The 22367-nt window shown below is 45.8% G+C and overlaps 1 protein-coding gene and 2 non-coding genes across 24 annotated transcripts in view; all 3 read right to left on the bottom strand.

Annotated features, from left to right (window-relative positions):
* Positions 1-22367, bottom strand: part of TEX14 (testis expressed 14, intercellular bridge forming factor) — a 137618-nt gene that overhangs the window by 65944 nt on the left and 49307 nt on the right. For 17 of the 22 annotated variants that reach the window (XR_012425578.1, XR_006693058.2, XR_012425584.1 and 14 more), the window contains exons 3-5: positions 11205-11319; positions 3502-3667; positions 2198-2334 (exon numbers count right to left, since the gene is read on the bottom strand). Coding sequence is in view for 14 of the 22 variants with exons in the window: in XM_045375100.2 (XP_045231035.2) it covers positions 2198-2334; positions 3502-3667; positions 11205-11319 (418 nt within the window). In the remaining 8 variants the exon portion in view is untranslated. Of the gene's footprint in view, positions 1-2197; positions 2335-3501; positions 3668-11204; positions 11320-11815; positions 12436-12476; positions 12647-22367 lie in introns of those variants that run through there. The other 5 variants (XR_012425583.1, XM_074019157.1, XM_074019154.1 and 2 more) reach the window with 3 other exon arrangements.
* Positions 12218-12435, bottom strand: LOC123569673 (small nucleolar RNA U3). The gene has a single exon (XR_006693477.2). It is a non-coding gene; the product is annotated as a small nucleolar RNA U3 (small nucleolar RNA).
* On the bottom strand, positions 18497-18710 carry LOC123569672 (small nucleolar RNA U3). Its single transcript, XR_006693476.1, has one exon. It is a non-coding gene; the product is annotated as a small nucleolar RNA U3 (small nucleolar RNA).

Genomic DNA, 22367 nt, shown 5'->3' with positions numbered 1-22367 from the left:
CACTCACAAATCTCAAAGGCTAACTCTAATTTCAAGAATTTGTGTGGTTTTTTACATTAAGAGAAGGGGGGCAGGCACGGTGGCTCACGCCTGTAATCCCAGCATTTCAGGAGGCAGAGGTGGGTGAATCACTTGAGGTCAGGAATTCCAGACCAGCCTGGCCATGGTGAAACCCCATCTCTACTGAAAATATAAAATTAGCCAGGTGTGCTAATTTTATATTAATCCCAGCTACTCAGGAGGCCGAGGCAGGAGAATTGCTTGAACCCAGGAGACAGAGGTTGCAGTGAGCCAAGATTGCACGGACTCCTGCCTGGGCGACAGAGTAAGACTCAGTCTCAAAAAAAAAAAAAAAAAAAAAGGTGGGGGAAGAGGAGTGTATTTCCATGTAAACATTCCATTAACCCCATAAGAATGCTTCATCTAATTCTAAACTCGATGCTGTATCTAGATAAGTAAGACTGTAAAAGCTCACCCACTCTTACACTTGGGTTTTCCTTTCAGGCTCACTCATGAGCTTCTTCTCCTTCTACAGAGCCCTACCATGCACCAAGCAGCTAAGGGTTAGTAGCAATGAAGAGGACAGACACAGCCCCTGCCCTCTTGGAATTCACAATTTAATTGGAAAACTGGAGAAGAACATATACAAATAAAATAATTGCAAACTATGACAATTCTCTAAACTCTGAAGAAGGGGTCTCCATACAAGCACCAGGGGCAGAGGGAGGAGATGAAGTGGGAGGGCTTGGATGAGGCAGGGCCTCCAAGGCCAGATAAGGGATTTCTGAACTTAACCTAATAGCCACAGGGAAGGTCCTTAAGGAGTTTTAGCAGAGTGGTACAACCTGATTTCTATTATTTTATTTTTTGTTTGATTACTTTATTTTATTTTAATTTTTTGAGACAGGATCTCGCTCTGTCACCCAGTCTGGAGTGCAGTTGCATGATATTGGCTTGCTGCAACCTCCACCTCCCAGATTCAAGCGATTCTCTCACCTCAGCCTCCAGAGTAGCTGGAACTATGAGGAGCACACCAACACACTAGGCTTTTTTTTTTTGAGACGGTGTGTTGCTCTGTCACCCAGGTTGGAGTGCAGTGGTGCGATCTTGGCTCACTGCAACTTCCGCCTCCTGGGTTCAAGTGATTCTCCTGCCTCAGCCTCCTGAGTAGCTGGGATTACAGGTGCATGCCACCACACCCCGCTAATTTTTGTATTTTTAGTAGAGACAGGGTTTCCTCACGTTGGCCAGGCTAGTCTCAAACTCCTGACCTCAGGTGATCCGCCCACCTCAGCCTCCCAAAGTGATTACAGGTGTGAGCCACTGCACTCAGCTACCTGATTTCCATTTTTAAAAGGTCATTCTGGATACTGAGTAAAGAGCCAAAACTGGTCAGAGTGGCAGGCAGCACAGCAGCTAGGAGTTAACGGGATCATGAACTCATCTCGCCTGAGGAGCCAGGAGTATCCAATCATCAGAGGAAAGTCAGGACTTGAAGTGCATGAATGACAGGACAAGGAAGCCTGCAAAAGTGTGGTGAGCCCACCTACCCTGCTTACAGAAAGAGATGCCATCAGAGAAAAGCCAAACAGGAAGGACTTTGTACATACAAACCCTAAGTCAACCAATCCCAGAGAAGTTGAAATGACACTCCTCCCTTCCAAGCTTAACCCTGAGCACGGAGAGAAGCACAGAGCCCACCTCCTGCAGCTGTGATGGAAGAAGGAGGGGGCTGCCCATCCAGCTGGCAGCAAGTCTCTCATATCAGCTGAAAATAGCCGAAGAAACTGTAAGTTAAGCATTTGTGGTCTTTTGCAACCTTAGTAATAAAGGAACACTCTTTCTATTGTTTTCAGGAGATGACGAAAAAGCCAGAAAGGTGTCCTGCTGGGTAAGGGTTTTCTGCTGGGCTCCTCAGACCTGAGATGTTCCCCTTCTGCTAAACACAGGGTAGTTTCCACTGGAGCCCACACTCATTCCTCTCAGACCTTCTGGGGAGAGGGAAGAGAGGGCCAAAGGTGATCCTCTGGCCTTCCTTCATCAGGGGCAAGCCTTTTCTTTCCAAGCACGCCCCTTTGGATGGGCCAGATGCCAGAGGGCACTGATGTGGAGGAGCCGAAGCAACCCATGCTGCAGGGCTCCCACAAGGAAGGCTGGGTGATGGAGAATATCCCACTCTGCTTGAGGCAGTACTCACCCCTGCACAAGGCTCCCAAACCAGGGTGGGCTGTAGACAAGCCGCTGCGGGGAGTCTATCTTCTTCAGGAGGTCATAAGAGAAGCCCTGGATGATGGCCTGCATGTGTAAGGCACAGCGCTGCATGAACTCCACTATCTGCAAAACATCAGAGATGCCCAATGCGGGCACACCAGTTCTCAATGGAATGGAAGCCTGGGTGTGAAGACAAATGGTCCGAGGAACTGAGAGCCCCCAATAGAAAAATCTCTCAAAAGGAAAGGGCCCAGGTGATTTTCTAAAGGTATGGAATGTTTTCAGGGACAGGATTTAGGGCAACAATTTCCTCCAACTCCCTCCTTCAACAGATGAGGAAACCAAGGCCAAGAGGAGTAAAACTGCTGGTCCAAGGCCCAACAGCTAATAAGCAGGAGCCCCAGAAAGGAGACTGCACACAGAGGGGCCTGGCACTGTACCTGCCCTTTGAGTTTTACATTTATGTTATTTAGTCTTCATTAAAACACATCACACCAGCCAGGCGCGATGGCTCATGACTGTAATCACAGCACTTTGGGAGGCCGAGGCGGGCGAATCACGTGAGTCAGGAGTTCAAGACCAGCCTTGCCAACATGGAGAAACCCCGTCTCTACTGAAAATACAAAAGTTAGCTGAGTGTGGTGGTGCATGCCTGTAATCCGAGCTACTCAGGAGGCTGAGGCAGAAGAACTGCTTGAACCCAGGAGGCAGAGGTTGCAGTGAGCCGAGATCGTACCACTGCACTCTAGTCTGGGTGACAGAGCAACATGCCATCTCAAAAAAAAAAAAAAAAAAGCTGAGTGTGTTGGTGTGCTCATGCTGAGCTCATGCCACTGCACTCCAGCCTGGGCAACAGACTCCTTCCCCCCACCCCCCCCCCCAAAAAAAAACAATTTCCACCTGCCAAGCAAAGTTACTTAATGTCAGTGGGCCTCAGTTTCCCCACCTGTACAATAAGGACAATAATAGTACTTACCTGAGAGGCTGTTGTGAAGATTAAAGTGACTTAATATATAAAAAACATTTAAAACAACATCTGAGTCATGGTAAGTGCTAGTTAAATAGGTCAGACAAAGTTACAGTTGTTTGCCTTTCCCACAGAATGGATGAGTAGAAAGGTTCACTAGAACTGCCGGAAGTTTCGCAGCTGGCTAACTTGCTTTGATCCAAGCTTGAGAGTCCAGTGCCAAAGCTAAGGCCACTGCACGCTCTGTGCTGACCACTGGGAGCCTGACTCTCAGTCCAGTGCTCTTCTACTGGGCATGGCTACAGAGTGGGACCCACCCTTACCTGGGTGCTACGCTCCTTTCCTGCTGTCAAAGCCCAAGTCTTCGGGTTTTGACCCCTCTCATCGTGGAGTCGCAGGTCACCTCCTGCATCCAGCAGTTTACTAAGGATCCACTGATTGCCTGAAAATGCTGCTGCGTGGACAGGGGTGCTCCCATCAAAGCAGCGGCTGGGGAGGGAGATGGGTACAATGGATGTCCATGGCAATGCTCCTGCATTCCATGGAGCAGGGCTCAGTGTGCAACACATGGCTCCTATTCTACAAGGCAACCTTTTTTTTTTTTTTTTCTTTTTTTGAGACGGAGTCTCACTCTGTCGCCCAGGCTGGAGTGCAGTGGCCAGATCTCAGCTCACTGCAAGCTCCGCCTCCCGGGTTCACGCCATTCTCCTGCCTCAGCCTCCCAAGTAGCTGGGACTACAGGCGCCCGCCACCTCGCCTGGCTAATTTTTTGTATTTTTTAGTAGAGACGGGGTTTCACCGGGTTAGCCAGGATGGTCTCGATCTCCCGACCTCGTGATCCGCCCATCTCGGCCTCCCAAAGTGCTGGGATTACAGGCTTGAGCCACCGCGCTCGGCCTCTACAAGGCAACCTTGATGACGAGGAATATAACATCATAATTTGTGAAGCCCATCTGTGACCAGAGGAACTTTCTACACACACACACCTTTTTTTCCCTCCTTCACTCAACCCTTCAAGGAAGTATCATTTCCCAATTTACAGATGAGGAAACAAAATGGCAAAGCTGAGGTTCATTCCCAGGCATAGACCTGGTTCCAAATCCAATTTTCTTTCCCCAGTACCCTGATATTGGCTGCACGGAAACAATGTCTTCACATCTGCAGTGTCCTGGGATCAGGCTAGTCAAGCACAGCCTAACAAGGTGCCAGCTCTCTCATTTGAGAATGTCTCCCCACAGTCCCCCAAAAAGATCCTGTGGTAGAGGCCCACAAAATCTTGGCATTAGCAACGCAGTCAAGGATCTACACCTCAGAAAAATTTCACCTCAGAAAAATTTCACCAAAGCCAGTAAACTCTCTGAGGCATGAAGTGACAGCCTTTAATGTGTCCAGGATACAGTGAGGATATGATGTATAGCCTTAGTTTCCTAACCTGGCTACACATGAGAATCACCGGGGAACTCTCTCTTTAACTGAAAAAGAAACACAAATAAGAGGAGGGGGGAAGGGAAAAAAAAAAGAAGAAGAGGAAGAGGAGGAAGAGGATGAAGAGGAAGAGGAAGAAGAGGAAGAAGAGGAAGAAGAAAAAGCGGAGGAAGAAAGAAAATAAAAGGATGACGAAGAGAAGATAAGAAAAAAGTCCTCCAACTCCAGACACCCAGTTCTCTTACCAAGATGCAATTACTATTACAAGTTTTTGTATCCTTCTGGAAATGTTCTAGGTATATACAAGTATAGATAAGAATACACTATACAAACTCTTCTGTATCTACATATTTTCTTTTCTCTTTTTTTTTTTTTGGAGGCAGAGTTCCGCTCTTGTCACCCAGGCTAGAGGCACGATCTCAGCTCACTGCAACCTCCGCCTCCCAGGCTCAAGTGGTTCTTCTGCCTCAGCCTCCCAAGTAGCTGGGATTACAGGTGCCCGCCACCCACGCCCAGTAACTTTTTGTATTTTTAGTAGAGACATAGAGACATGGTTTCACCATGTTGGCCAGGCTGGTCTCGAACTCCAGGTGATCCACCCGCCTCAGCTTCCCAAAGTGCTGGGATTATAAGCGTGACCCACTGCGCCCGGCCTATGTATTTTCATTTAAGAATCTATCCTGGAGAAATTGCCATATGAGAAACTACAAGGCACCTCCATTCTTTTTAACAGCTGCATAGTATGCCAATGAATGGGTGTATCATAATTTAGTTAATAAGCCGCAGCCGGGCGCGGTGGCTCAAGCCTATAATCCCAGCACTTTGGGAGGCTGAGATGGGTGGATCACGAGGTCAGGAGATCGAGACCATCCTGGGTAACATGGTGAAACCCCGTCTCTACTAAAAAATACAAAAACTAGCCGGGCGAGGTGGCGGGCGCCTATAGTCCCAGCTACTCGGGAGACTGAGGCAGGAGAATGGCATGAACCCGGGAGGCGGAGCTTGCAGTGAGCTGAGATCCAGCCACTGCACTCCAGCCTGGGTGACAGAGCGAGACTCCGTCTCAAAAATAAATGAATAAATAAATAAAATAAGCCGCTGGGATATCTGTCAAAAGCACAGATTCTCAGACTATACCTTACACTGACTGAAACAAAACTTGCAAGCACAGGACCCAGGAATGTGGTTTGGTTTTGTTTTATTTTTCAAATTCCCCTGGTGATATTAATGAGGCTTGCCTGCACCCAGGCATATAGGAACCACTGATCCCATTGGTTCTCACTGCAGGCTCTCTCCCACTGCTGGGCAGAGAAGTAGTTCAGCACAGTGCATTGTGGGAACCACAATATCCTCCTTGCTGCAAAAACAGCTTTGTATAATGTCTTACCATCTTCTTTTTTGTTTTTTGGGTTTTTTTTTTGAGACGAAGTCTCGTTCTTGTTCCCCAGGCTGCAGTGCAATAGTGCGATCTCGGCTCACTGCAACCTCCACCTCCTGGGTTCAAGAGATTCTCCTGCCTCAGCCTCCCAAGTAGCTGGGATTACAGGTACGCACCACCACACCCAGCTAATTTTTGTATTTTTTTTTTTTTTTTTTTTTGAGACGGAGTCTCACTCTGTCGCCCAGGCTGGAGTGCAGTGGCACAATCTCGGCTCACTGCAATCTGCACCTCCCGGGTTCAAGTGATTCTCCTGCCTCAGCCTCCCTAGTAGCTGGGACTACAAGCGTGTGCCACTGCACCCAGCTAATTTTTTGTATTTTTAGTAGAGATGGGTTTCACCGTGTTAGCTAGGATGGTCTCCATCTCCTGACCTCATGATCCGCCCCCCTCAGCCTCCCAAAGTGCTGGGATTACAGGCGTGAGCCACCGCACCCGCCCTAATTTTTGTATTCTTAGTAGAGGCGAGGTTTTACTATGTTGGCCAGGCTGGTCTCGAACTATTGACCTCATGGTCCACCCGCCTCAGTCTCCCAAAGTGCTGGGATTATAGACGTGAGCCACTGCGCCTGGCAGCTTTTGTATTTTATGTGTGTGTGTTGTAGAGGGGTTGGTTATAAGATTGCTTAGGGGAGGAAAAGTTGGAAGCTTAGAAAAGTACAAAGAAAAAAGCCAATTAGTATGAGAATTAAGTAACCAGAGGTAACTTAAAACAATGAACATTTTGTTGCGTTTCCTTCCAGAATTTTTCTTGACTCACACATGCTCTACTGTCTCTACTGTGTTGTTTAATTTCAAAGCCCGGAAGGAAATGGGTCAGCCAGATGCAGTAGCTCACACCTGTAATCCCAGCACTTTGGGAGGTGAGGTGGGAGGATTGTTTGAGCCCAGGAGTTTTGAGACCAGCCTGGGCAACAGAGACCCTGTCTATACCAAAAAAAAAAAAAAAAAAAAAAAAAAAAAAAAAAAAAAAAGCAGCATGGGGACTGGCTCAGCTGATATTTGCATATACCCGTGTTGTATGGAGGCCATATTGGGACAGCCTGCAGTTCTTCAGCAAAAATGCAACATCTTCTTTTTTCTTCAGTTTTTCCCACTTTTTTTTTTGAGATAGTCTCGCTCTAGTCACCCAGGCTGGAGTGCAGTGGCATGATCTTGGCTCACTGTGACCTCCGCCTCTTGGGTGCAAGCAATTCTCCTGTCTCATCCTCCTGAGTGGCTAGCATTACAGGTGCCCACCACCACGGCTGGCTAATTTTTGTATTTTTAGTAGAGATGGGGTTTCACCTTGTTGGCCAGGCTGATCTCAAACTTGACCTCAGGTGATCCACCCACCTCGGCCTCCCAAAGTGCTGGGATTACAGGCATGAGCCACCAAGCCCCGCTATTTCCCACTTCTTTTAATTACTGGAACAAGGTGTATAAACAATGTCTTGAGTGAAATAGTCATGACCATCACCACTTTCATATTCTGTATGACAGTATAACTGTGTTCAGAAAACATAAACTGTTTTTTAAAAGCCTGTATAAAAAAATACAGATAAAAATTGAAATATTTTATAGTCATTTGCATTTACAACTGCTTTGTCCAGGCTTAAAGCTGATTTCTTTAAAGATCAAACCATTCAAACCTTTAATTTTCAAGATCAGGGAGTTGAGACTAGCCCATGATATGGTGCATAGTAGTAATGACACAGCTGAGACCAGGAAGGAGCTCAGCTTCTGAAGACCTCAGAGTTTAAAGAAGTTCCCTCTTTCAAGTATCCAGGAAGGCCACTTGTAATGCCAGGCAGTGCCAGGAAGGAAGTGGAAATGGACAAGAACAAGAGAGGATGGCAAACCCCTATGGCTTTGTTATTTTGTTGTTAGGAACATTTTCATGTGACTTAAAAAATATCTGATGATTAGCTGCATAGAGGTACCAGGAAAAAAAAGTTTTAAATTTTTTTTTATCTGATCAAGGTGAAGGGGAATTTCTGGGAGGAGGCTTTATTCCTTTTTTTGTTTTTGATGAAGTCTTGCTCTGTTTCCTAGGTGGAGTACAGTGGTGCGATCTTGGCTCACTGCAACTTCTGCTTCCTGAGTTCAAGCGATTCTCCTGCCTCACCCTCCTGAGTACCTGGGACTACAGGCGCACGCCACCACACCTGACTGATTTTTGTATTTTTAGTTTTGCCATGTTGTCCAGGCTGGTGTTGAATTCCTGACCTCAGGTGATCCATCTGCCTCAGCCTCTCAAAGTGATGGGATTTTAGGTATGAGCCACCACACCCAGCCAGGAGGCTTCTTTTTTTTTTGTTTTTTTTTTGAGATGGAGTCTCGCTCTGTCACCCAGGCTGGAGTGCAGTGGCGCAGTCTTGGCTCACTGCAGCCTCTGCTTCCAGGGTTCCAGCAGCAATTCTCCTGCCTCAGCCTTCCAGATAACTAGGATTACAGGCACACGCCACTATGCCTGGCTAGTTTTTGTATTTTTTGTAGAGATGGGGTTTCACCATGTTGGCCAGGCTGGTCTCGAACGCCCGACCTCAGATGATCCACCTGCGTCAGCCTCCCGATGTGCTAGGATTATAGGTGTGAGCCACCGCACCCAGCCAGGAGGTTTTATTCCTATTATATGCGCAGTGGAAATGCTGTGATGGACTGGACCTATTGAAGTCACAAATCAGATGCCTGCTGGACCAAGTAACTGGGTTTAGGCTTTCTCTGAGGAGGGTCAGGGATCTATTGCTGTTGGGCAGGAAAGGGAGCCAGGAAAGGGAGCCAGGAAAGCCAGATATTCCGAATTTCCAAGAGCCAGAAATCCCAGTTTTTAATTTGAAATCTCCCAAATGTTGCCGGGCGCAGTGGCTCACGCCTGTAATCCCAGCACTTTGGAAGGCCAAGGTGGGTGGATCACGAGGTCAGGAGATCAAGACCATCCTTGTCAACATGGTGAAACCCTGCCTCTACTAAAAATACAAAAAAATTTAGCCGGCCACGGTGGCGGGTGCTGTAGTCCCAGTTACTCAGGAGGCTCAGGCAGGAGAATCTCTTCAACCCAGGAGGCGGAGGTTGCAGTGAGCCAAGATCGTGCCACTGCACTCCAGCCTGGGCGAAAGACCAAGACACTGTCTCAAAATGAAGAAAGAAAGAAAGAAAAGAAAGAAAAGAAAAGAAAAGAAAAGAAAGAAAGAAAGAAAATCTCCCTATTTCAATTTTTTTTGAACACTGTGTGTACCACATAAACTTCTGAGTTGGCTAGCCAGAGACTCCAGTTTTTAGGCTTTACGATAAATAAATATGATAGTACACATTTTGATACCAGGTAGACCTGGATTTTCTTGTAAGCTTAGCTGGGTATAAATCATTATTCCTTTCCTTCTTAGCATTCATGAGAAATGAGAAATAATATCATCTCTCTCCCAATCCAGATTTCTTATTGTTTGTGGGAGGAATGATTAGATGGTAAAACGGGCTGGGCGCGGTGGCTCACACCTGTAATCCCAGCACTTTGGGAGGCTGAGGTGGGCGGATCACCTGAGGTCAGGAGTTCGAGGCCAGCCTGGCCAACATAGCGAAACCCCGTCTCTACTAAAAATACAAAAATTAGCCAGGCATGGTGGCAGGTGCCTGTAATTCCAGCTACTTGAGAGACTGAGGCAGGAGAATCACTTGAACCCAGGAGGTGGAGTTTGCAGTGAGCCATAATAGCGCCACTGCACTCCAGCCTGGGTGACAGACCAAGACTCCATCACAAGAAAAAAAAAAAAAAGTACAAAAACTTCCAATATCAATAATTTAAGTAGGTACATTAAACACAGCCTCTTTAAGTAAGATGGGAAAGACTTATGATTATTCATATTCTGGCGTTCCTGTGAAAATCAGCTAGAATCACTTAAGTGCTCAAAACCCCAGTTTCTGGTTCTGTTTAATGGGAACTGAAAAAATATCCACCACCACTCTCCCTTCTCTGTCAAGGTGTCAAGTAAGCTAACATTTGGGAAGGCCCGAGGAAAAGCCGAAGTGCTTCACAAAAAGAGATGTTCGGCCAAGTGCAGTGGCTCACACCTGTAATGCCAGCACTATGGGAGGCCAAGGTGGATGGAGGCCAGGAGTTCGAGACCAGCCTGGCCAACATGGCAAAACCCTGTCTCTACTAAAAATACAAAAAATTGGCCAAGCATGGTGGTGCGCACTTGTAATCCCAGCCACTCAGGAGGCTAAGGCAGGAGAATTGCTTGAAGCCGGGTGGTGGAGGCTGCAGTGAGCCAAGATCATGCCACTGCACTCCAGCCTGGGTGACAGAGCCAGATCGTGTGTCAGAAAAAAAAAAAAAAAAAAAAGTAGATGTTTACCTGTCACTAATTCATTGTGTTGCTGTTCCATATTAAAATTTAGACCAACTATTAAACTTCAATTCTTTTAGTGTGTTTTTTTTTGTTTGTTTGTTTTTTTAAGATGGAGTTTCGCTCTTGTTGCCCAGGCTGGAATGCAATGGTGAGATCTCAGCTCACCACAATCTCCTCCTCCCGTGTCAAGCGATTCTCCCGCCTAAGCCTCCGGCGTGGCTGGGATTACAGGCATGCGCAATCACGCCCAGCATTGTATTTTTAGTAGAGACAGGGTTTCTCCATGTTGGTCAGGCTGGTCTCAAACTCCTGACCTCAGGTGATCCTCCCACCTCGGCCTCCCAAAGTGGCTCACGGATTACAGGCGTGAGCCACCATGCCTGGCCTAAACTCCGATTCTTTTAAACCACAGCTATAAGAGTCAGGCAAAAGTCACCCCTTTTTTTTTTTTTTTTTTTTTTTCTGAGATGGAGTGTCACTCTTGTTGCCCAGGCTGGGGTGCAATGGCACGATCTTGGCTCACTGCAACCTCCGCCTCCAGGGTTAAAATGATTCTCCTGTCTCAGCCTCCCATGTAGCTGGGATTACAGGCAATGCGCCACCACGCCCGGCTAATTTTTTATATTTTTAGTAGAGGCAGGGTTTCACCATGTTGGTCATGCTAGTCTCGAACTCCTGACTTTGTGATCCGCCCGCCTTGGCCCCCCAAAGTGCTGGCATTACAGGCGTGAGCCACCGCGCCCGGCCAATGGTTCTTCAAATTAGTTTCTAAACACCCCAACTCATCTTAATAGCACAACCCCTATTTTCTAGACATCAGTATTATTGTACTTACTGATTTGGATCTGATCCATAATCCACCAGAACATCAACTAATTTCCTAAGGCCCAATAATGCCGCAACAAAAAGTGCTGTTTGGCCCAAGTTGTTAACTGCATCAACATAAATTCCTGCAAAGGAAATATCAGAATCAATGCAAATATCAGAAAATTTCCTGAGATGGAACTGGGTGGGTGGGGGGGATTAAAGAAGGCCTTCATTAGTCACACATAGATATACTGGAAGGCAAACTCAGTGTTTATTCATCAAAAATATTTACAGAAAGTTGCATTGAAGCATTTAGTTCACCACACTCTGGTGTATTACAAAATGGATTAAAATGGTTCTCAATCATGGGAAGGGATGAGGGAGGGACTAAAGATACTGTGTGTGTTGGGAGGAAGGCTATAACATAAAAAGAGCTCACTGGAATTACAAGTCCTCACCTAAAAGATCTTACTAAAGTATAAAGACTAATTAGACAAGGGAAAACAAAATACACAAAACAGACCAATTTCCAGTACTATCAAACAATGAGGCTGTGAATAATTAAAAGGGACTGAAAAAAAAGAAAAAGGCCAAAGTAGTAACACGACCAAGAAAAAAAATAAAACACGTCTTACCTACCAAGAAAAAATTAATCGCGCACGCCTGTAATCCCAGCTCTTTGGGAAGCGGAGGCGACTGGATCACCTAAGGCTAAGAGCTCGAACCCACCCTGGCCAACAAAGCGAAATCACCTCTCTACTAAATATACAAAAACTAGCAGGGAATAGAGGCGAACCTGCAATCCCACCTACTTAGAAGACGGAAGCGCAATGACCCGAAATCGGGCCATTTCACTCCGGCCTAAGATAACAGAACAATGCCCTAACTCAAAAAAGTAAAAAACAACAGCACATGTACACACTTAACCAGTCTCCAAAAAACAAAAGAAAAATGAGCATTCCCTTAAACCACAACTAATTGAAAAAATCGCTGACTAGTTGACACACGAACTACCTTTAATACACAAGTAAAACATCCGGAATCACTCAGATTGTGCTCTCTCCCTCTTACTCTCCCAAAAGGAAAGAAGAACGATCATCAATGCCAAAAGGCAAACGCGATAAAACAATACCAAGCGGCAATCTCACGCTCAGGAAAAAACCACTGCATCTCTATTCTCGTGGTTTCCGGTATTCTACACGTTCAAAGAAACTTCTCTAGTAACAAACTTTAGAAATGATCCCGCAAAGTAGAGTCTTACCCGACCATACCACGCCTCCCCCATGCGAAAGAAACTCACACATATTTCGTTGATGGTGAGTTTTTCGTGAGCACCATTTTCTCCTAGAAAATATTAGTATGTGCTTTTTTCCAAAAACGATCTTTCCATTACCAAAGTTCGACAAAGCATTTAAAATAAACTCAAAATTTCGAAGATACTTTAGGCAATCACGGTAATTAACATATGGTAGCAAAACAGCCAATCACTCGCTAGATACTTTCTAACCCCGCCCCATTTTCCTCCACACGTAACGCTGACGACTATAAAGCGCGCCGGAGCTCCAGAAACCTTCAACGACGCTGCCCAGTTTGGACCTATAATCGGAAGCGAGGAGGCCCTTCGAGAACAACCAAAGAGTGAAGGAGAAAGCGATAATTAAAAGCCAAAGACTTTGATATTCGCATATCGCGCCCTATTATATTTTATACTGTGATCAAAATTCCAGACACATAAATACTTTGGATTTCTTCCCCCCAAACCAGGGAGTTTTTATTCTACATGGCATTGCTGTGTTTATTTTTTTCTGGTTCTCGCACTCTTGCCCAGGATGGTCCTGAACTCCTGGATTCAAGCGATCCTCCCACTTCAGCCTTCCAAAATGCTGGGATTACAGGCGTTAGCCATCACACCCAGTCACTGCTGTGTTTAAACAAGCAGGACAACATATTCCCCTGGTTTAAGCTTCAGTAGCTTCCCATTTCTTGAGGTAGAAACAAAACTTCTCTACATACTTCTGTGAGAAAATATTTTAAATGGTCCATTTTCAAGGCATAATAGATAAATCTAAGTACTGGCAGCCAGCCTGCAAACGTAACAAACCGCACAGCTCATGCACCTAGAAGGTCACAATAAGCGAACAGAATGTAGAGGAAGGGTCATAAAAGGGAAGAAAGTTTCTTTATTGGGAAATCGAAAATTAAAGCAGAGGGTTACAGCTGCAACCCTGAGGTCCACTACCATCTTGAGGCAAGCTAGGGCCAGAGATGGTAGTTCCCCGCTGTACTCCCAGCACTTTGGCAGGCCAGGCAGATCACTTGAGGTCGGGAGTTTGAGACCAGCCTGGCTAACGTGGAGGAACCCCATCTCTACCATAAAAATAGAAAAATCAGCCGGGGGCTGGGCGCGGTGGCTTACGCCTGTAATCCCAGCACTTTGAGAGGCTGAGGCGGGTGAATCACAAGGTCAGGAGATTGAGACCTGCCTAGCCAACATGGTGAAACCTCGTCTCTACTAAAAACTACAAAAATCAGCTGGGCATGGTGGCACGTGCTTGTAGTCCCAGCTACTCAGGAGGCTGAGGCAGGAGAATCACTTGAACACAGGAGGCAGAGGTTGCAGTGAGCCAAGATCACGCCATTGCCCTCCAGCCTGGTGACAGAGCAAGACTCCGTCTCAGGGGGAAAAAAAAAAAAAAAGCAAATAACAAAAAAAGCCAAAAAGTAGGCAGAGATTAGAGGAAAACCTGGAAGACATGGGTCACAAGTGACAAGGAAGGTTAAAAGTTTCAAAAAGAAGGATCAGTCAACAGTATCAAAGCCTGAGACATCTAGTAAGAAGAAATTGGGCTGGGTGTGGGGGCTCACACCTGTAATCCCAGCACTTTGGGAAGCTGAGGTGGGTGGATCACTTGAGGCCAAGAGTTCAAGACCAGCCTGGCCAACATGGTGAAACCCTGTCTCTAATAAAAATACAAAAATACACAAAAATTAGCCGGGCTTGGTGGCAGGCGCCTGTAATGCCAGCTACTCGGGAGGCTGAGGCAGGAGGTGGAGGTTGCAGTGAGCTGAGATTGTGCTACTGCACTCCAACCTGGGCAACAGAGTGAGAACCTGTCTCAAATAAAAGAAAAAAAGAAAAAGAAACAGTGTTCATGGTGAGAGCATTACTAGAGGGGTTCACATGTCTTACTGCTCAGGACTTGCTGTGTTACAAAAATTTGTGGTATGTTTGTGTCCTCTACCAGACTGTCTTTCCTACACTAGAGGGTAGGAACTGCCCAGTGTATCTCCCCTATCTTCAGTGCCTTGTTCACTTATCTGCCCAACACAAGCCAGCCTAAGAGTAGAAAAGAGCAGCAGAGAATAGAAAAAGGACAATTCTGCATGGATCTCTCAGTTATGCGTGTTACGGGGGCAAGGCACTAACCTGTTCAGGGCACCTCTTTGAAGATATTTGTATAATGAACTTTGGAAGACACATAGTATCTACATTCATAGCAAATTGAATACATGCTTATCATCCAGTATAATAAAAACAATGTCTCCAGCCGGGCGCGGTGGCTCATGCCTGTAATCCCAACACTTTGGGAGACCGAGGCAGGCGGATCACCTGAGATCAGAAGTTCGAGACCAGCCTGGCCAACATGGTAAAACTCCACCTTTACTAAAACTACAAAAAGTAGCTGGGCATGGTGGCGGACGCCTGTAATACCAGCTACTCAGGAGGCTGAGGGAGGAGAATTGCTGGAACCCAGAAGGTGGAAGTTGCAGTGAGCTGAGATCTCAACATTGCACTCCAGCCTAGGTTGACAAAGCGAAACTCTGTCTCAAAAAAAAAAAAAAAAAAGGTTAAAAGGAAAAAATACTGATATTCTGGCTACTGCTATTGCTATGAGTTATAAACCATCATTCATCTATGACCCCAAGAATCTCATCCACACACCTGTAGCAGTCTAATTTATCAAATCTGAAACTATTTATAGTTATTGACAAGAAGAAATTACAGTCAAGTGAAGCAGGCTGACAAGAAGTTATAGTTATTGACAAGAAGAAATTACAGTCTAGGGAAGCCCCTCCTGGGGCTCAGGAGGCAAAAAAATTAAATCAACCAAGGCCTCCAAGGGCTTCTCTCTTTTTTTTTTTTTTTTTTTTTTGAGACAGAGTCTCCCTCTGTAGCCCACGCTAGAGTGCAGTGGCATGATCTTGGCCCACTGCATCCTCTGCCTCCCAGATTCAAGTGATTCACCTGCCTCAGCCTCCCGAATAGCTGCGATTACAGGCACGCACCACCATGCCCAGCTAATTTTTGTATTTTTAGTAGATATGGGGTTTTACCATGTTGGCCAGGCTGGTCGCAAACTCCTGACATCAAGAGATCCACCTGCCTTGGCCTCCGAAAGTGCTGGAATGACAGGCGTGAGCCACCGCGCCCAGCCCTCCAAGGGCTTCTCTAAGGATCAGAAAACACTTAGGGGAAGGCACTGAGCAACAAATCTTGAGGGGATACAGGTGGCTGGAAAGAAAAATAGGTGAAAACCTCTGTCCCTACAACTTAAGCAAACATGCCCTTTGGAGATTTCCTAATAAAAAATAACACTTATTCATTCAACAAATAATTATTTTAGGCCAGCATTGTACCCATGTTGTGGCTGCTGTAAAGGTAACTAAAAACAGTCCCACAAGAAGTGACCAGAGGCAGCTATGACAAAGACTGACCAAAAAGGTTAAAAGACCTGGATTCAAATGTTGACATCCTAATACCACCCTCATTAGCCCAGGGCCTCGAGATGGGTCAGTCACCTAACCTCTGGGCCTCCTACGAGGTAATATCTGATATTAACAATAATGTATGCCAGGCATCATTCTTTTAATTCACTTAATCCTCACAACTCTACAACACGAAGAAGAAACTATTATTATCACTATTTTGTAGATGGAGAAATGGAGAGAGATCAATTTGCCAGAGGTCACAAACCAGTCTGGTTCTAAAGTCCATGCACTATACCACTGTCTCTGTGATATTGTGCAACATATATTTGGGGCTGGGCGCGGTGGCTCATGCCTGTCATCCCAGCACTTTGGGAGGCCGAGGCAGGTGGATCACCTGCGGTCAGGAGTTGGAGACCAGCCTGACCAATATGGTGAAACCCCGTATCTACTAGTAAATTACATAAATTAGCGGGGCATGGTGGCATGCGCCTGTAGTCCCAGCTACTTGGGAGGCTGAGGCAGGAGAATTGCTTGAACTGGGGAAGCAGAGGTTGCAGTGAGCTGAGATCATGCCAGTACACTCCAGCCTGGGTGACAGAGCGAGACTCTGTCTCAAAAAAAAAAAAAAAAAAGATTTATTTGGGGCTGGGCATGGTGGCTCATGCCTGTAATCCCAATACTTTGGGAGGCAGAAGCACATGGATCACTTGAGGTCAGGAGTTCGAGACCAGTCTGGCGAACATGGTGAAACCCCGTCTCTACTAAAAATACAAAAATTAGTTGGGCATGGTGGTGGGCGCCTGTAATCCTAGCTACTTGGGAGGCTGAGTCATGAGAATTGCTTGAAGCCCAGGAGGCAGAGGTTGCAGTGAGTGTGCCATTGCACTCCAGCCTAGGTGACAGAGTGAGACTCTGTCTCAAAAAACAAACAAACAAACAAACAAACAACCAAAAAAAAACCAAGAAATATATATTTGGTCTTCATGCCTGTTTCCTGATATGGAGCTTCTAAAACTCTTTGAACCTCTGGAATGATGAGTATCTTTTGTATGCTGATGCTGACTGTAGCTAGTGACTGGGCCCATCCAGATGGCATCAGGATGACAGCTGGTCACTGGAAAGACCAAAGCATGATGAGAGGGTTGGGACTCTTAGCCCTGCCCCCCAACCTTTGGGGAGGGGAGAGGGGCTGAAGGTTAAATTGGAAGGTTCTTCCATTAAGCGGAAGAACAAGAGAAACCACTCAGACTGCGTCCTCTCCCGCTTGCTCTCTCAGAGGAATGGCTAGTGATTTAATCTACCATGCCTACGTAATGAAGTTTCCATAAAAACCCAAAAGGGGCCAGGCGCGGTGGCTCAAGCCTGTAATCCCAGCACTTTGGGAGGCCGAGACGGGCGGATCACGAGGTCAGGAGATCAAGACCATCCTGGCTAACACGGTGAAACCCCGTCTCTATTAAAAAAATACAAAAAACTAGCCGGGCGAGGTGGCGGGCGCCTGTAGTCCCAGCTACTCGGGAGGCTGAGGCAGGAGAATGGCGTGAACCCGGGAGGCGGAGCTTGCAGCGAGCTGAGATCGCGCCACTGCACTCCAGCCTGGGTGACAGAGTGAGACTTCGTCTCAAAAATAAATGAATAAATAAATAACAGAGCAAGACTCCGTCTCAAAAAAAAAAAAAGAAAACTTTTGTTTTCAGGCAGGGTCTCATTCTGTTGCCCAGGCTGCAGAACAGTGGTGCCATCAGGGCTCACTGAAGCCTTGAACTCCCAGAAGCTCAAGCCATCCTCCCATTGAAGCCTCTTGAGTAGCTGGGACTACAGGCAGTCGCCGCCACTCTGGCCTACTTTTACAATTTTTTTGTAGACATAGGGTCTGGCTATATTGCCCAGGCTGGTCTCAAACTCCTGGCCTCAAGCGATCCTCCCACCTCCACCTCCTAAAGTGATGGGATTACAGGCATGAGTCACCGTACCTGGCAAGAAAATATTAAAAGCACATTTAAAACCACTTCCAACTGCTTTCCTAAGTAACTCAGAATGTAGGCTCCAACTCCCATTACTCAAAAAGCAGAACAGAACATGGCAAATGCTTGAAAAATAGGTCAGATACGTATTGACATTAGGTGGAGAGCAAAACTACATAAATCCTATCCCCAACACCAAAACGCAGGCTGCTATTTGACAACCAAATCACTTCATTAAACACAAAATTGGCCGTGCGTGGTGGCTCATGCCTGTCATCCCAGCACTTTCGGAGGCTGAAGCAGGTGGAACACTTGAGGTCACGAATTCGTGACCACCCTGACCAACTTGGTGAAACGCCCTCTCTACTAAAAGTACAGAAACTAACCGAGCGTTGTGGTGGCGCCTGTAATCCCAGCTACTCGGGAAGCTGAGGCAGGAAAATCACTTGAACCTGGGAAGTGGAGAGTGCAGTGAGGCAAGATGGGGCCAATGCATTCCAGTCTGGACGACAAAGAAAGACTCCATCTCAAGAAAAGAAAGAAAAGAAAAGACCCGTAAAGCAATAATTAACATAAGCACAGAAATACTAGAAATGACAACTGCGTGAAGCAGCTTCCTCTTCCATTAAGCGGAAGAACAAGAGAAACCACTCAGACTGCGTCCTCTCCCGCTTGCTCTCTCAGAGGAAAAGAAGAATCATCCATCAATGGCAAACAGTAGCTGCAGCAAAGCAACACCAACTGCAGGTTTCAGGCTCAGGAGAGAACACTGCGTCTCCTCGCAGTTGCCAGTGCTCCACATGTCCAGAAAAGCTTCTCTAGTGGCAAGCTATAGAAATGATTCCTAAAAGTATAGTCTTAACCGTCTATCGGCTGCCTCTGCTGGGTCTATTGCGGCCGCACACTTTTACCTGATGGCTAGTTATTACAGATTTCCCCATTTCAGTTCCACTAGGGGGAAAAAAACCCAGCTCTGCCATACAGTCTTTTCAAATACTATCACTTAACGCATTTACTGTTTCAAGTGGAAATGTAATTTTAAAAAATGGCTTAATCATACACATCTAAGCGGCTACGTTTAAATAACGTAATATTGCAGGGCGCAGTGGCTCACGCCTGTAATCCCAGCACTTTGGGAGGCCGAGGCGGGCGGATCACAAAGTCAGAAGATCGAGACCATCCTGGCTAACACGGTGAAACCCCGTCTCTACTAAAAATACAAAAAAAATTAGCAGGCACGGTGGCGGGCGTCTGTAGTCCCAGCTACTCGGGAGGCTGAGGCAGGAGAATGGTGTGAACCCGGGAGGCGGAGCTTGCAGTGAGCTGAGATTGCGCTACTGCACTCCAGCCTGGGCGACAGAGCGAGACTCCGTCTCAAAAAATGAATTAATTAAATAAATAAATAACATAATACTGAATGAGGGCCAGTCACAACCTGCAGCTCCACTAAAAATACAAAATTAGCCAGGCATAGTGGCACATGCCTGTAATCCCAGTTACTTGGGTGACTGAGGCAGGAGAATCGCTTGAACCTGGGAGTCGGAGGTTGCGGTGAGCCGAGATTGACCACTGTACTCCAGCCTGGGCAACAAGAGCGAAACTCCATCTCAAAAAAAAAAAAAAAAAAAAGTAAAAAAGTAGTCAACCAGGCAGCTGTGCCTATGGAGTAGCCATTCTTTTCTTTCTTTCTCTTTTATTTATTATTATTATTATTTTTATTTTTGAGATGGAGTCTCATTCTCTCCAGGCTGGAGTGCAGCAGCTTGATCTCTGCTCGTTGCAACCTCCCATTCCCAGGTTCAAGTGATTCTCCTGCCTTGGCCTCCCGAATAGCTGGGATTATAGGTATGCACCACCACACCCAGCTAATTTTTGTATTTTTAGGGTTTCTCCATGTTGGCCAGGCTGGTCTGTAACTCCTGACCTTGTGATCGACCCGCCTGCCTTGGCCTCCCAAAGTGCTGGGATTACAGGCGTGAGCCACTGCGCCCAGCCAAGTGATAGATGTTTTTTGTTGTTGTTGTTGTTTTTTTTTTTTTTTTTGAGACGGAGTCTCACTCTGTAGCCCAGGCTGGAGTGCAGTGGCACGATCTCGGCTCACTGCAAGTTCTGCCTCCTGGGTTCACGCCATTCTCCTGCCTCAGCCTCCGGAGTAGCTGGGACTACACGCTCCTGCCACAACGCCAGGCTAATTTTTTTGTATTTTTAGTAGAGACAGGGTTTCACCGTGTTAGCCAGGATGGTCTTGATCTCCTGACCTCGTGATCCGCCCACCTTGGCCTCCCAAAGTACTGGGATTACAGGCGTGAGTCACCACACCCAGCGGTGATAGATGTTTTAATCCTTTATCTCATTTAATCCTTTAAACAACTGAAGGAGAATAGGTGATTATTTCTCCTTTCACAGATGCTGGGTATAGCATCTGTCACACTCCTGAAGGAACCACTGTTGGAACCTAAGCCTGTCTGGCACTAAATCAAGTCCCTGTTCTTTCTGGTAAGCTGAAGGGGTCTTCTTCAGAAGTCTAGTCTCCAATCAATTCAGTTCTCTGATGAAGCATTAAATATATAATCTTTCAAAGTTAGGTCTGAATGACTCATCTTCCTGGCTTCTAAATCCCTGAGGAAGCCTACCCATTTACTTCTAGGAAAAGTTAGCCTCAATTTCACCTCAGTTAACACATCTCAGATAGATGATGTGCAACTGTTTTAGTCACTTAACTTCCTGCTGTAAATTTCATGCCAGGAAGCACAGGGTCACATGAACATTCACATGGCACAGTATTCTAATCAACCACACTTTTATTTATTTATTTATTTTTTGAGATGGAGTCTCGCTGTGTCGCCCGGGCTGGAGTGCAGTGGCCGGATCTCAGCTCACTGCAAGCTCCGCCTCCTGGGTTTACGCCATTTTCCTGCCTCAGCCTCCCAAGTAGCTGGGACTACAGGCGCCTGCCACCTCGCCCGGCTAGTTTTTTGTATTTTTAGTAGAGACGGGGTTTCACCGTGTTAGCCAGGATGGTCTCGATCTCCTGACCTCGTGATCTGCCCGTCTCGGCCTCCCAAAGTACTGGGATTACAGGCTTGAGCCACCACGCCCGGCCTCAACCACACTTTTAATTGCATTATAGCAGCATCACAAATATGACCATCAGGTTGTAAAGATGCTTAGCAGTCAGTCATCTTATTCAACCGCCTCTCCTAATAGAATCTCCTCACAGACAGTTCTCTTTACAGATAGCCAAATGCTCCGTACTTAATTTTTTTCAGAAAAAGGGACAATGTTGGGGCAATCTGGCCGGTCTGGGACGTATCTTTTGGTTTCAGAGCAGTTCCATATATATATAAATATATAACTATAAATAAATATATAAATATTTTAAATATTTATAAATATATGTATTTATATATAAATATATAAATATAACATAAATATATTTAATATATTTGTATATTATATATTAAATATATTTATATATTATAGAAATATAAATATATTTATTTATAAATATATTATTTATATTTATATATAAATATACATTTATTTATATATATTTATATATATATACTCTTTTTTTAAATGGAGTTTTGCTCTTGTTGCCCAGGCTGGAATGTTAATGGCACCATCTGGGCTCAATGCAATTTGTGCCTCCCATGTTCAAGCAATTCTCCTGCCTCAGCCTCCCACCTAGTATATTTTGAATTTATAAAGTACTTTCCAGTCACTTTCATCCAGGGTCCTATCTCTGGTCTGGGCCCTTCTATATCTGTCTTCCATTCTCCATTCTCTATTCCTCCAATCTTTCTGGAAACCTCTCACCAACCATGCCATCCCTTGGCCTCCTCTGAGCAGTTTCTCCAACTTCACGTGGGTGTGACCATCACTCCAGTAAATTCTGACTTAGCTCATATCACCTCTTCTGGAAGTCTTCCTTGACCTCTGCAAATAACACAGCCCACTCTGTGTTTTGTGTCCTTAGTCATCCTTGTATAGGTTTCTACATAGCTCACTCTGGAATTCCAAATACATTTACTTCCCCTTACTAAACTGTGAGCTCTTTAAAAGCAGGAACATGTCTTATTTATCTCTGTATCTCCAGCACATTGCGTGGCACAGCAGATGTCCAGTAAATGCTGACTAACTGAATGAATGATGAATTCGTGAATGTATTGTTCCTTCCCTCAAGTCCTGCTACTGACCTGTTGGGAACCACCTGGTTTTCCCTTCCTTCTTATTCTACTCCTCCCCCAATAAAGCTGGCCTGTCTGAAATACAGTGAGGAACATGTCAGCAGGGTTCCTGGCCTTCTCCTCTTGCCTATCCTTGATTTCAAAATATGTCTGTGCAGTCCATATCACTCCTCTGAGCTTCTGGCTCAAATATCCAGCTTCTACTTGACATTGCATTTAGGTGAATCACAGATATCTCAAATTCAGCCTACCCAAGTTGACTTAGATCAGCTTCCTCCCAAACATATTTCTCTTTTAGGGAATAGTATCACTCTCAACCATGTTGCT

The sequence above is a fragment of the Macaca fascicularis genome, chromosome 16 (genome assembly GCF_037993035.2).
Source record: "Macaca fascicularis isolate 582-1 chromosome 16, T2T-MFA8v1.1".
In the NCBI taxonomy this organism is placed as follows: Eukaryota; Metazoa; Chordata; class Mammalia; order Primates; family Cercopithecidae; genus Macaca; species Macaca fascicularis.
Note: the sequence above shows the minus strand (reverse complement) of the source record. Positions and strands in the feature narration are given on the sequence as shown.